General features: G+C 46.1%; 1 protein-coding gene across 2 annotated transcripts in view; it reads left to right on the forward strand.

Moving 5' to 3' along the window:
• Positions 1-13,972, forward strand: part of BRINP2 (BMP/retinoic acid inducible neural specific 2) — a 123,427-nt gene that overhangs the window by 47,836 nt on the left and 61,619 nt on the right. For both annotated transcript variants that reach the window (XM_026001244.2, XM_072733095.1), the window contains exon 2: positions 9,674-10,014. In XM_026001244.2, coding sequence (XP_025857029.2) covers positions 9,746-10,014 — 269 coding nt within the window. In that variant the 5' untranslated portion in view covers positions 9,674-9,745. The remainder of the gene's footprint in view (positions 1-9,673; positions 10,015-13,972) is intronic.

The following is a 13,972-nucleotide window of genomic DNA, read 5'->3' on the forward strand; positions in this document are numbered from 1 at the left end:
TACTGCACAGTGGTGAGCAATTTCTGTGTCATTGGCTTTGGTTTATTTTGGCTTCTCAAGCCTGAAAGAAATCCTGAAACTGTCCTGTGTGTATACAGAGGCTGGCTCTGCTGGGAAGTGAGCTGGGGCTTGAGCAGCAGAAGCTAGGCTGGTGGGAAGGAGGCAGGGACAGAGAAGATTTCCTCCCTGGGGGATGGAACTAGTTCTCTTTTAGGGGTTGGAGTGAATGACTCAGTAGCTGGACCCCGGAAAGGTGGCTGGGCATACCCAGAGGTACCCCAAATCACCAATTGGTGTGATTTTGGTAGCAGGAGGACCAGCCTTTGGCCAACACACATAAGGAGGAACCCAGAAAGAGCTTGGCAGGGCGGGGGGGGGGGGGCAATTCAGAATTAGGCAAAACAGTAGGCAATTCCTGGAGGTCTGTCTCCTACAACAGCAAGTAGGGGAGCCGGGGGGTGGTGGTGTAGGAGCTAGGAAGGGCATAGGCGCCTTATACCTGTGATGCACAGACAAAGATTGGGTAGAGAGGAGGGGATGGGGAGTAGGCACAGACCCAGTTGGTTGGGGGGTCTGAGGGAAGAGCATGGTAACTCAGGGACATGCAGGAAACTAGCAACTGTAGGTTGTCCGTCTGGGCCCAGGTTGGGACACATGTCTGAACTTATGATTTTTAAGACTTTACAAGTGAAATATAACTGCCTTCTCATAAGGCTATGCTGAAAGGTCATCTGAACGGGAGCCACAGAGCTTCCCCCAAAGCAGAAGACTTGAATGTCTTTAAGCCAGGAAAATGATTTGTGGCGAGTCTTACTTTTAAACTCTAAGATTTTAGACTTTTTTTGTCAGTCTATCACAATTTCTTAAATGAGAACGACCTAGAAGCATCTAGGATAACTACAGCTCCTTTATCAGAGTGAAGTCTATGGATCTTAGGTGTTAGGTCATTTTGACCATACTAAGGACTTTCTCAGAAGAATATCATTGGCTTCTCCATTCTCGAGTTCTCCCGTGTGTAAAATGATAGCATTAGCTTCATAAGGTTTTATGAGAACTAAATTAGTCAATGAACGGAAAGTAGTTGTTTTTTTTTTTTTTTTTTAAGCTTTTATTTATTGCACAGCCCAGGTGGCTCAGCAGTTTAGCGCCACCTTCAGCCCAGGTTGTGATCCTGTCTCATGAGAGACAGAGAAGCAGAGACACAGGCAGAAGGAGAAGCAGGTTCTTTGCAGTGAGCCCGATGTGGGACTTGACCCCAGAACCCCGGGATCACCACCTGAGCCAAAGGCAGACACTCAACCACTGAGCCACCCAGGTGCCTATAAAAGTGTTTAGACCACTGTTTGGCACAGAGTGATCAATATCTACACAATAATTGTGAGGATGATGATGATGATGATGATAGCTCTAGAACTCGTGGGTTCCACGAGTATAGTACTCAAGAGTACTTGACTTCCAAAAATTTTAACTTATCACTGACATATGTGAAATAGACAGAATAGGCTCTAGGCTTAGTGTTGGGAGACCAGGCTCATGTTCTGATTTTCTTCAAATCATCAGTGTGACTTTGAATAACTCACCACACCTCTGTGGCCCTATATTTTCTCGTTTGTTGTCCATTATGAAAGGGATTCCATCACTGGCTTGCACTGGAGAGTTGTATCAAAATTTCTTTGAGGGATTTGCAAAATATTTCAATATATACCCCAACCTAGGACATCAATTATTTTCCTCTTTTCCTCTCTCTTTGTCTCTCTACACCCTCATTCCCACCAAGACACATATACCACACATACTCCAGGCTGCCAAGAACCACTGGGTAATTTCCAGGTAATTTCCAGGATCTCATCCTTGTCCACCCAGTTCCATGACATGATGGGTTGGAAGTTGATCAGGGAATAAAAGACACTAGGAAGGAAAAGTAACCAAGTTAACAACACAGAGCCTAGATTTGAAAAGTTGCGTGGAGAAAATGAGTCTAAAAGATGTGATGGACAAACATAGACTCATGGAGAGGAAAGGAAGGCAGATATGTAGAGAGTGGTGGGGGTCACAGCCAGAGAATAAAGAGCCAGGTGACAGAGGCCACAGAGACAGGCCAAAGGACTGCCCCCTCCCATGGTCATTAACTATCAAGGGCCTGGGGAGGAGGAAAAGGATATATATATATATATATATATATATATATATATATATATATATATATATATAGTAGATTATCTATATAACAGATGAGGAAGCTGAGGCAGGAGAGTGGGAGCCAGCATGAGAACCCAGGCATTCTGACTCCATAATCTATGCTTGTAGCCCCTCCACGATGGGGCGGCAGTCGGGGGTCTCAGCGAGTAGTAGAGGAGGGCAGATTTGTGCTCAGGGCCACAAGGAGCTGCTGTCCTTTCATCAAGAAGGGGTATAATGGCAATGGCCTTGAGGAAGGCTAATCTGCATGGAGATTGGGTTTTACAGGCTTTGGAATGGGCCACTTTTCACATAGAGGTTTTGATTGCTCAGCAGTGCCTTTTTCCCCTTTTCTGGAGAACCCCCATGACTTCCAGGGGAGCTCTGGGGCAGAGGAGCCTCCCTGGTCTACACACTGTGACCCGGGCTCTATCACATGAAACTGTGGGCAAGTCTGCCGGTCAGCTTGCTTCTCCAAGAAAAGTGCCAAGGACATCTGCCAGGCAAGTCTGAAGCCTCTGCAACTGACAAATGAGTCTGTCCTTGATAACTGAAGGTCTGGCTATTTTACAGCAGAAACCTGTAAATTTGGAGCTCTGAGGGGATGGATCCCACAAGGTCTAGTGCCATTAAAGTAGTGTAGGTGCGTGTGTATGCGTGTGCACATGTGTGTATGTATGTGTATCATTTTCAACTCAATTCAGGATCCCCAAGTTCTGCAGAGTTGGTTCCTCCTCCAAGAGAGCAAGTGCTGGGTCTGTTCATCAGACTTCGTGCTATTCCTTTTACCTAGTACATTCCTTGTGCATAGGAATTGCTTCATAGCCAACCAGTGGACAGAAGCAGGTGAGGGTGAGGCCAGCTGAGTTATGGGTCTTGGAGTCAGAATGTCTGAGTTCCCTTTTGCTTCCCTGTGGAGTGACCTCCAGCCAGGCCCTTCCCCTCTCTTAACCTCAGCCCTCGGAGGTCTCAAATGAATGTGAGAGCATTTAGGAAATAGCCATTATAATTAACGCTTACCTTTGCACAAATAACCATTAATCTTGCTCACCTGATCTTACGCCGGGCGGCTCTCCATATGCCTCACCTATTTTAGGTCTTTTCCTGACCAGCAGTTGGGAAATGCAGCAAAGGCAGCTGGCCCAGGGCTGGGCCAGTTCTGGGGGGGAACCCAAAGCTTCTAGCATGGAGTCTGGAGAGGACATGCCAGTTGGGGGGTGCCACCTGCCTGGGCTCACGTGGGGAGTGGTGGCCAGGACTGCTCTCAGGAGTACAACCAGGAGCACAGGATCAGGGTTAGTCTCTGTGGAGGCCAGCACATCATCCCAACAAGAGGGGAGAATGCAAGGCAATGATGGGAAGTGACAGTGTGGGGGGGTGGGGGCACCCACCTTCCCCTGGAGGCATCCCCACCTCCAACGTCCTGTCATTCTTCTTGTCTGTCCTCCCTTTCCAGTCAAAGGGGAGGTTTCATGCCAAGAGGCTGGGGAGGACAAGAACAAATAACACTTTCTGTGAGGTTTTTACCGTAGACACCCTCAGATTTATTCAAGAAAACAGCTCCTCAATAGAATTGGCCAATTAACCACTCAAATGGCTTGAAAATTTATTTAATGTCACTGCCTAATCATTTTATTAAATGTCACTGCTCCAACGGGCAAGAATTTCAGCTTTCTACCTCACTTCTCATGTGTGCTATCCTCCCTTTCTGAAGCAAGGTTTCCTCCCAAAGAGAACTAAAATCTTAACGCCTCTCCCCTTATATGTGTGCCCCTTATGTTTGCAGAGAATTATGGGATTTCAGCATTGGGCAGGACCCTAGGGATCATCTTACCTCTTAATATCATTTCACTGATGACCAAAAGGAGGCTCCCAGAGGGAAGTGACTTGCTCCCAAGGGCAACCAACCTGTAAGTGGCAAAGCCTATGTAGTTTTATAGCTGCAAATCACACACGTGATGCAGTGAGGTGTAAATACTACAGGATCTGGAGTAGGTGGACCTGGATCTGCCACCAAAACACATGATTTACTTTTGCAGTTCATGGATCCATTCCTGGCCTCAGTGTTTTCATCTGTTAAAACAGGAACATAAAATCTGGAAGATGAAGTTCAAGTGTTAAATTTTGTCATCTGTGCTTCATGAGCAGTAACCATCATAGCAGTAACCAAATATTAACTGATAACACGCTGGCACTTATTAGCAATACCTGTTAACAACATTAGTGATTTTGTTAATTATAATAATAATTTCCCATCTCTTTCTCCTTCTCTTCTGGCTTCTAACAATAGCTTAGCTTGACCGTACCCTCAATTCCTCTAATAGGTGACCTCTCCTCTAAATGATTTTTTTTTAAGATTTTATTTATTTATTCATGAGAGATGCAGAGAGAGAGAGAGCCAGTGACATAGGCAGAGGGAGAAGCTGGCTCCCTGCAGGGAGCCTGATGCAGAACTCGATCCCAGGACCCGGGATCACAACCTGAGCCAAAGGCAGATGCTCAACCACCGAGCCACCCGGGTGTCCCTAAATGATTTTCAAAGAGGAAACTCTGCTTCAATCTCACTCGCCAAGGTTTAGCAATGTAAGTGACAGATGCCCCACATCCTAACTGCTCTGCATATTGACACACTCAGCATATATGGAGATTGAGTCCTCTGGGAGGACACAACACAGCCCCCACGAGTCCTCAGCCGGGTGACAGTCTCAGAGTGGCGGAGCTATGATTCTCATAAGCTCTCCCACCTTGAAGGCTGCAATGACTACTTCTCAAGTGACTTCGTCTGTACTTGGTTTTTCTCTATTGGCAAAACTGTAATCCATTTCATTCACGGCTCAATGAACTTATTTTACTTGTGCCTTTTGTCCAAAGCTAATTTATTATTTGTGTAGGTGTAAAACTCTGTCTTAACTATAGTGTAAGTAAATGGAATTATTTGGCTTTCACAAGTAAATTTATAATTTTTTCCTCAAGGAGCTAGCTCAGTCATGACTTTAATACACTCACATGTAACACAGAGGTTTACTTGTAGATACGTCAGCTTCAGCAAGACAGTCCTTGGACACACCACAGGGAAGGTACGAATTGTTTTAACCTGCTGATTATTAGCCATACCACCAGAAGCCATGAGAATGTATAGATAAAATTTGCTGGACATTTGCTGTTACCAAATTTCTAGTGCTATTATTTACAGGAATAATTACATAAACAGGAAATGGCCCAAAGCTGTTCCCCTTAGAGCCTGATTTTCTCCCAACTGTCAATGCAGCAATTATTGTATCTTTTATTTTTTAAAGGTGAAGGAACACATTCTAGAGGCATTTTTTTTTAAAGAAAGTTTTGAAACCAGTTTAAAACTGCTTTTCCTTAAAAGAGATTTTTTTTTTTTTTAAGTCAAAACGTCTTCAGATCCTGAGGAAAAGCAATGCAGCGGAAACCATCTGATTCCAAGGCCAAGTGTATCAGAGAGCAGTCAGCACTGAATTCAGGCGTTCTTGCTGCACTCAGCAGACTTGGCTCGGCAATCAAAACCATTTGATTGTAAAGCTGATACTCCTATACCCAGGCAGGTTCCAGCACATTGTGAGCTCTGAAAAAGCATAATTATAAACAAAGAATGACAAGAAGCACACATTGACTTAAAATATCTCATTTTTTTCAAAGAGCGCACAGCTTTTCACACCTGTCCTTAGAAAACTCTTGATTGGTAGGTGTGCTAGCATAGGGCACAAGTTCAGGGGCCGGGCCAAGGCCATGGGTTGTCACTGGCTCACCGTGATCCCTCTATAGAATGAACGGGATTGCTTCATTCCGTATATCTGAGGATTGACTATGTATGAGGGCTGGAATACAAACATCTCACCTCTGACCTGGAGGGATCTGTAATCTAGACAGGGCAGTGTGGAGGTGAGCACATCACTCCTCGTTGGCAAACTGCCATGCCATCTTTTTCACATGCTGAGAACAACAGCTAGTCTTCCTCAGGGAGCGTGGAAACCCTTCACCAGATCAGGCTGTGTGCAGAATGCGAGAGGGATATCACCATCTTTTACGTTGTCTGTATTATTTTTCTGTTGCTGTGGAATGGATTACCACAAACTTCGTGGCAGCAAACAATACAAATTTCCAATCTTGTGGTTTCTGTAGGTTAGGAATCTGGGTATGGGTTAGCTGGGTTCTCTGCTCAAGGTCTCACCAGACTGAAATCAAGGTGTCAGTCGGGGAGGCAGTTCTTACCTGGGGCTCAACGGTATCTTCCAGGCTCATGTGGCTGTTCGTAGAATTTGTTTTCTTTAAGCTTGTCTCTCTACACTTGACTTTCTTTTTGGCGGGGGTGGGGGGGGGTTAGGGTGGCTCATTCTCCTGATTAGGTCAGGCCCACCAAGGATATTTTTTCCTTTTAAAGAACTTGGAGTTAACTGATCAGTAACCTGATCCTGGGAGTAGTATCCCACCATATTCACAGGTCTTGCCCACACTCCAAAGGAGATTAGGCAAGGCATGCACAGAAGGGCATGGGAGTCTTGGGGGCTGTTTTAACATCCTGCCTTCTGCAGTGTTCTCTCTTGGTTCATTTCCACTTTACTCTGTTTGCTGCCTTGGCCTGTGGCATTAAGTAGCCCCAGTCTTCATAATGAACCTACCCCTTCCCCTCCATCACCAAAAACAGAACAATATTCTATAAGAGGAATTAGTCACCAACAGAGTTTCAGATAATGCAGCCCTCGCTTTTGTATTATCAACACTTAACATAGTGTCTGGCACTTAGGACTAAGTTCCCAATTTATGTTTCCCAGTAAATGAATGTGTGAATGATTAAATGAGAAACATTTTGGGCATCCTCATCAGATTACATCCTATAAAAAATTCCTAAACCTCATGTGCAGGACTGACTCCTTTATATCACTTTCCCCCTGATTTAGGAGCAATACATGCTTATTATAAAACTCTTGGGGAGGGCAGCCCGGGTGGCTCAGCAGTTTAGCGCCACCTTCAGCTCAGGGCGTGATCCCGGAGACCCGGGATCAAATGCCACATTGGGCTCCCTGCATTGAGCCTACTTCTCCCTCTGCCTGTGTCTCTGCCTCTCTCTCTCTCTGTGTCTATCATGAATAAATAAATAAAATCTTAAAAAAAAAACTCTTGGGGACTTTTCTTCCTCCTATATTTCCTATATTTTTTTATATTTAACTTTTTAATCCATCTGGAACTAATTTCCCAACATGATGTTTAAAATATTCCATCCCCCACTCAATTAGGCTGTAATGTTTTTATATGTGTGTGTACATTCTAAGTTCTTGTTTATAATAAGCTCTCTTTTTGAGCTAATTGTTCTATATCATTGATCTGCCCATTTAATTTGTGTGCCAGTATTACCTATTTTAATGATTAGAATGTTATAATACGTTCTAAGACCCAGTAGGGCAAGCGTCACTGAATTATCCCTTTGGACCTCTCTCTCAACCAGGTCATGAATCAAAGGTCTGTCTTGCGGCTGCTCCAGCAATTTAGGTAGCCCAGCCTTATTTGGTAAGGTCTGGACATAGAGCCAGATCTAGGTTCATATTCTACCTCTGTGTCTTCCTAGCTCAACTCCAGCTCACTGTCCCAGTGAGCAGCAAACCTATAATAATAGCACCCATGTAACAAATTTACTGTGAGAATTAACTGGGACAGCTTCTAAGAATCACCCACCCAGGTGGTCAGTGCCTCCTGGCTGGAGTGGAGGAGTGATTCTAAAGGTGCAGATGCTCATGCTTCTGTCCCTTCATCCTTATGAGCAGGGACCATAACCTGTTTGAAAGCACAAACACTGAGCCTGGGGTCTTCAGGCTCAGGCCAGCCTTTGGGCTGGGAGTATCCAGGGTTAATACTTTGCCCCACCTCCAGGCAGCTTCTCAGAACTCATACTGGTCCAAGGGAAGTCTGGTGGTTTTGTTGAACTGGAGCCATTTCAGAGCACACAGGGGGCTCTAGAAGGAGGTGTGACTCAAACTCTGAAGCTCACTTGGCCTGCCCGTACAGGACCCTGGAAGTGCCAGAGAATTAATACCCCTTGATTCCTCTGCAGGTAGCCTATCTTTGGTTTTGGCAGCCAGAGAAAGTCCTCAAAGCCACAAGTGATAGGCACTGGGGGTTGGAAGTCATTCTAGCACATTTTAGCACTGCAGTGCTGTTGGTGAGGGCAGATAGGTGAGACACTGACAGCACGTGCAGTTAAAGATCAAAGGAGTGAATGCAATTGTAAGGACCCCCCCCCCAGAGTATTGAATGAGTCCCCTATATCTGCCTAAAGATTTATATATAGATGGCTAGTTCTTCTTAGGCACAGTGCAGACACACTGGGAATCAAAGGCCTGTGAGGAGTCACAAGGCAGCCAAGAATTTTGCAGGCCAGAATCTTCTTTCTTGGCACCTTCCCCTCTACTCTGAGAATATGGGATATACTCATTCACTCCTTCAAGAAGGGTCTCAGGAGCTAGGATAGAAGGCCACACAGCCCTGCCATCAGGGAGCTTCCAGGTGGCACACAGAGACAGAACTACCAGGATCGTGCATACACGGGTCTGCTCTCTGATGATGGCCATAGGCGATCTGACTTCCCATTCTTTTTTTTTTTTTTTAAAGATTTTATTTATTTATTCATGAGAGACACACACACACACAGAGGCAGAGACATAGGCAGAGAGAGAATTAGGCTCCATGCAGGGAGCCCGATGTGGGACTCAATCCCAGGTCTCCAGGATCACGCCCTGGGCCAAAGGCAGGTGCCCAACCGCTGAGCCACCCGGGGCGTCCCTGACTTCCTGTTCTAACTCCATTCCTGCCTGACCTTCTGTAAAAGAAGGGATCAGATATTGGAAGCTGGAAGGATTCTTAGATAGGATGTAGTCAAGCCTCTTTGTTTCATAAGAGAAAACGAAACCCGGAGAAGGGATGTGATTTGCTCGAGTTTGCCCAGCTTCATGGCAGCGATGGGACCTCACTACTTCTAAGCCCCACAATCTGCCACCTGAGAAGTAGGGTCAAGTTCCCCTTCCCTCAGGCTTCTAGAGGCAGTGCTCACCTCCGTGGGGCTATTACTGATAGATACAGAGTGAACACTTTGGGCGAGGAAGACAGAAGCAGCAGATGGCACGGAGTCCACATAGGAGAGAGGTAGAAGCAATCTACCCTAAAGGTTGGTCAGATGACCAGAGTTCAAAATTCTGGTTTCTTCACCTAAAAGCTGCATGAACTTCAGCAACTCTTCTTCCTCTTCCTAAACCCCACCTTCACATCTGTAAAATGGTGACAGTGGTGTTTCCTCTAGGATCGTTTTAAGAATGGAAGGGAATGCACATCAAGCACCCTGCTGGGTGCCTCGCGCCGGGCGCTGTCCGCATCAGCACCTCCCGGAGCGCGCCCTGGCCACCCATGTCGGAGGCGCACGGGCCGCGGGGTCGAGACCAGGGCGTCCCACTGACAGGTGCCTGTTGGACTTTTCTCGTTCCAGGAGCCCTGGAGGAGAGGCACAGAGGCGGAGAGCGTGGCGAGAGAATGAAGACACCAACCGGCCGGGAGAAGCATGAGGTGGCAGTGCGGCACTCGGTTTAGAGGGCTCGGGCGGGCGGCGGCCCCATGGGCAACCCTGCTGGCGCTCGGCCTCCCGGGCTGGGTGCTGGCGGTCTCGGCCTCGGCCGCCGCGGCGCCCCCCGAGCAGCATGCCCCCCCCGCCGGCCAGCCGCCCCTGGACTGGCTGCTCACCGACCGCGGCCCCTTCCACCGCGCCCAGGAGTACGCTGACTTCATGGAGCGCTACCGGCAGGGTTTCACCACCAGGTACAGGATCTACAGGTGAGCGCAGCGGGGGGCTTCCCCGGGGTGGAGGGCCCAGCCGGCTCCCAGCGCGCCCAGGCCCAACCAGAAGAGAACAGGTGGGGCAGCGGCCCGGCAGGGATAACCAGCCTACCGTGTTGGTTTAAAAAGAAAAAGAGAGAGAGAGAGAGAGAGAGAGAGAGAGAGAGAGAGAGAAAATACATACAAGCTGGAAAACCTGCTGATGCCTCCTGGGGAACTTAGCAAAAGGGTTTCTATTTATAGGTTGTGCTGCTTATAAATTGAGGACAAATCAGGCGGCTTGGAGTCAGCGTGTGGCCTGCGCTGCTGCAGGAGGTCAGAGTCAAACGCTGGGGCCGGGTTTTAACTAATGGGTTTAGATACTTTTATGAGTTGTAATTACCTAGACATGCAAATGAAGGAAGGGCAGCTCCAGCTCCTGCTGAATGGTGGTCTGGGGAGACCTTTCCGGTCAGGGGCACGCCTGCACTGCCCCTCATCCCCACCACCGCCTCCGCTGACCTTGCTCATGGCAAAGGGCTGTACCTTCTTGGCCCTTTAGACCTATCCTTGGGAGCATCAGAGCTGAAAGTCAGACATGAGACTGGCCAGGGCCATCTGATGAGGGATGAACCAGGAACATATTCCAGGCTGCTGGGCCAGTACTTCAAAAGGAGAGGGTTTCTCGAAATCCTCACCTCCAGTGACCCAGTGAGCCTCAGGGCTCCCAGGAGTGCATCTCTGAATAAAAACTTCCCCTTCATCCCTCTGCCCACTCGCCCTGTTGTCATGGCTCTTTTGTCCTCTTCACCTTGCCCGTGGTCTTCAGACAACCCTGAGAGCTTTGCTGAAATTTTTTCCTTTTATCAAAGACATTTATTTTCCAATTACAAATGAGTTTCTAATGCAACAAAAAGAGAGAAAATACAAAAAAAAAAAAAAAAAAAAAAAGCACAAAAAGAAACAAAACCAGAAAAATCACCTGTTCCTTTAGCAACTAGAGGTTGATACTGTTAACCTTTTGGCACATGCATTTCTAGTCATATGAGCATACTGGAGTTTCTGGCCCTCTTGCTGGATCTAGCACTTTACATGCCTTATACACATTGGCTCATTTAATCCTTACAACAAGCCTATGTTGGAAGAACAATTATTATTCTCTTTTTACAGATGAGTTCAATGACATCCAGAGAAGTTAAGTAAATTGCCGAAGCCCACACAGCTATTAAAGGGTGGAGGAAGGATTAGCTTCCAAGTAGTTCTTCCAAGTAGTTCTGAGTTCTTAAACTATATTTGGAGACGTTTTGTTGTTGTTTCTGAGAGTTTTTTTTTAAACTTCTGCAATAACCATGCAGTCTATTTAGGCTATTATAGGGTATCAGAAATAAGGTCTTAGGGTATTCATCACTAGAAGACCCCCTAATGGGAAGAGAAGCCATTTACAGGCTGTTCTCCTGGTACATGGTTCCCACACATGGATGCAGATAAAGGACAAGATGAGATGTTTGAGAGTCTGGCACACTTCATGGGTACAGACATATATAGGGATAAAATCCTGCTCTCAGTAGCAACTGCCCAGCTCTCCTTTCAAACCATTTCTCTTCTGCTGTGCTTGAATCCAGTCTGGTCTTGGAAGAGATTGCAGTTCGCACCCTGCTTCAGGGGCTCTAGTCTTTGCCATCCTCTAAAGACTACAGAAGAAATTCTCTTGGGCCACTGAGGCAGCATGCAGGCAACCCAGGCTGGGAGAGGCAGACTTAGCTCAATTGAAGCTAAGTGAGCAGAAGAGATTGACTCGACTTTCAGTAAATTTATAAGAAACTGGACCTGTACCCCCCCACACACAAATTTCTTATAAGGTAAATTCAAAATGATGCTTCTCTTTATTAAACAATTTCTTTTCCCATCATGAGAGAGAGACAGAGAGAGAAAAAGAGAGAAAATCCACCCTAGCATATATTTAAGCTGCAAATCCCCCTGGTCCAGGAAAACCAGATTTAATTTACCTTAGACCTTTTCAGTTCATCCCAATCTTTGAGAAGCATGATCATCACCAAATATATATGTATATATTTTAAGTATATTGGAACTAAATGTCAGGCCTGGGATCCCAACGCCGCCATCCACTCAGAGGGCTATAGAAACTAGAGGGAATAAGCCATCACTTTTCTTCTCCCTTAATAGATTTTTCTCCGTATGGAGACCCAGCCCTAAGCCTGGCAGCCACTGAATGCCTGGGCGGCAGCTCAGAGCTGGCCCATGGGGAGTGTCTGTAATCACTTCTGCACCATCAACCGTTCTATCAGTTGGTAATGGTTTTCTGATCATTTAATGTGACAAGCTCTTACACTGTGCCATTCTGTTTCTCTGGGGTCAGTTATTGCACATGAACCTGTACTTGGGGAAACAGTAACCAGTCATTCTGACAGGAATGCAGCGTTCTGATGTGTGACCCTTTGGTGGGGCGAAGAGAGAGTGGTCACACACGGCTGCTCCAGGAGCATTCTGGGAGTTTTGCCTTTAGTTATTAAGCAAAATGGTGGGTCCATGGATATTGATGTAGGGCTCTATATTACCCCTGTGGGAATTCATTTATATCCCATCCTCTTCTGTTTCTAGTGGCAATTCTCTCTGGCAACTTTAAGACCTTGCTTGCTCAGATGAAAGTGGTCACAGACAACTGGCAAAATATACATTGAAGGTCATCCCCAATGACCAGAGGGCATTTGTTCTGGAAGGCCACAGGGAGGAAAAGCTTACAGAGAACATCAACTCTGGATTTCAGACAGCATTTGTCTTTCACTTGTTTCTTTAAGAGAGCTTTCTGAACATAGAAATCAGATGGTATCCACATGTGCCTTCCATAGAGGAAAAGAGGTGAACTGTGGTGAGGGAAGATTAAGATATCCCAGTGGGTCTAGAATATGTGGTGCAGAAGCACATGAAGGTCTCTCACACAGGAGGAGAGGGGCTCTCCTCTTCTTGTGTGTGAACAGGTCATAACTAGCATATAGTAAGGTTCTAAGGTTAAGCTCTGAATCCCACCTATCAGAATGTGCTCTTACTTTGGGAAGATGATTGGTTGTTCTAGAATAGCTTTGGCCTCCAACTGCAGGCCCCTGGAGATTGCTGCTCTGTTGATGTCCATGTCAAGTTTGTGCTGAAACTTCAGTGTGCTTTAGAGTGAAGCTTCTGGAGCCTAATGACCTGAATTCTAATCCTGGAGCTGCAGCTTACTAGCTGTATTTTGTTGGGCAAATTACTTAATTGCTGTGTTCTCCAACGCCCTTGTTTGTAAAATCAGGAAAATAATAATTGCTTACCTAATGGATTGACGTGAAAATTAAATCAGTGAATTGATGTTAAGCACAGTGTTTAATAAATAATAATTATTATTGAATTGTCCTCAACAAATATTAGCCAATGAAAGAGTGGTATTGAGATGAGAACCATGGGTGCTACCTTTGTGATAATGTCCGTTGAGGGCTTCACATCGACAGACTACATGGCAAGGAGAAAAAAAATCATTCTTTTGCTTTCCTTTTCAAAGCACGTTTACCCCTCAATCTGTCTCTCTTTGGGAGAGAAAGCTAACCAAAGGATAAATGAATTCTCTCTGGCACACACTTACTGGTCACTACAGGTAAAAATCTTTCTCCTAAATTCAAGGATTGCTAACTGAGCAAGCCTTCTTTGGACATACTCCAGAAGCCAGTCACTGCCTGCTTCCTGTCTTTGGGGATGAAATGAACAATCTCAGGATGGCATTGTTGTGAGAAGAAAGACAACATGCACTCTTGTTAAGCCTTCCTAAATAACAGGATGGGCTTGACTATCTTACTCAACTTCGGGCGAGTTTTTAAATCCCATCAACCCATCTCTCACCGTGTCCTCAAGCCCTGGTGGCCAAGATCTGAACAATCAGCCCACTTCTCAGACTTTGTCTCTTAACAGCCTAGTTGTAAGAGCTATAAGA

This window comes from Vulpes vulpes, chromosome 13 (assembly GCF_048418805.1).
Source record: "Vulpes vulpes isolate BD-2025 chromosome 13, VulVul3, whole genome shotgun sequence".
NCBI lineage: Eukaryota > Metazoa > Chordata > Mammalia > Carnivora > Canidae > Vulpes > Vulpes vulpes.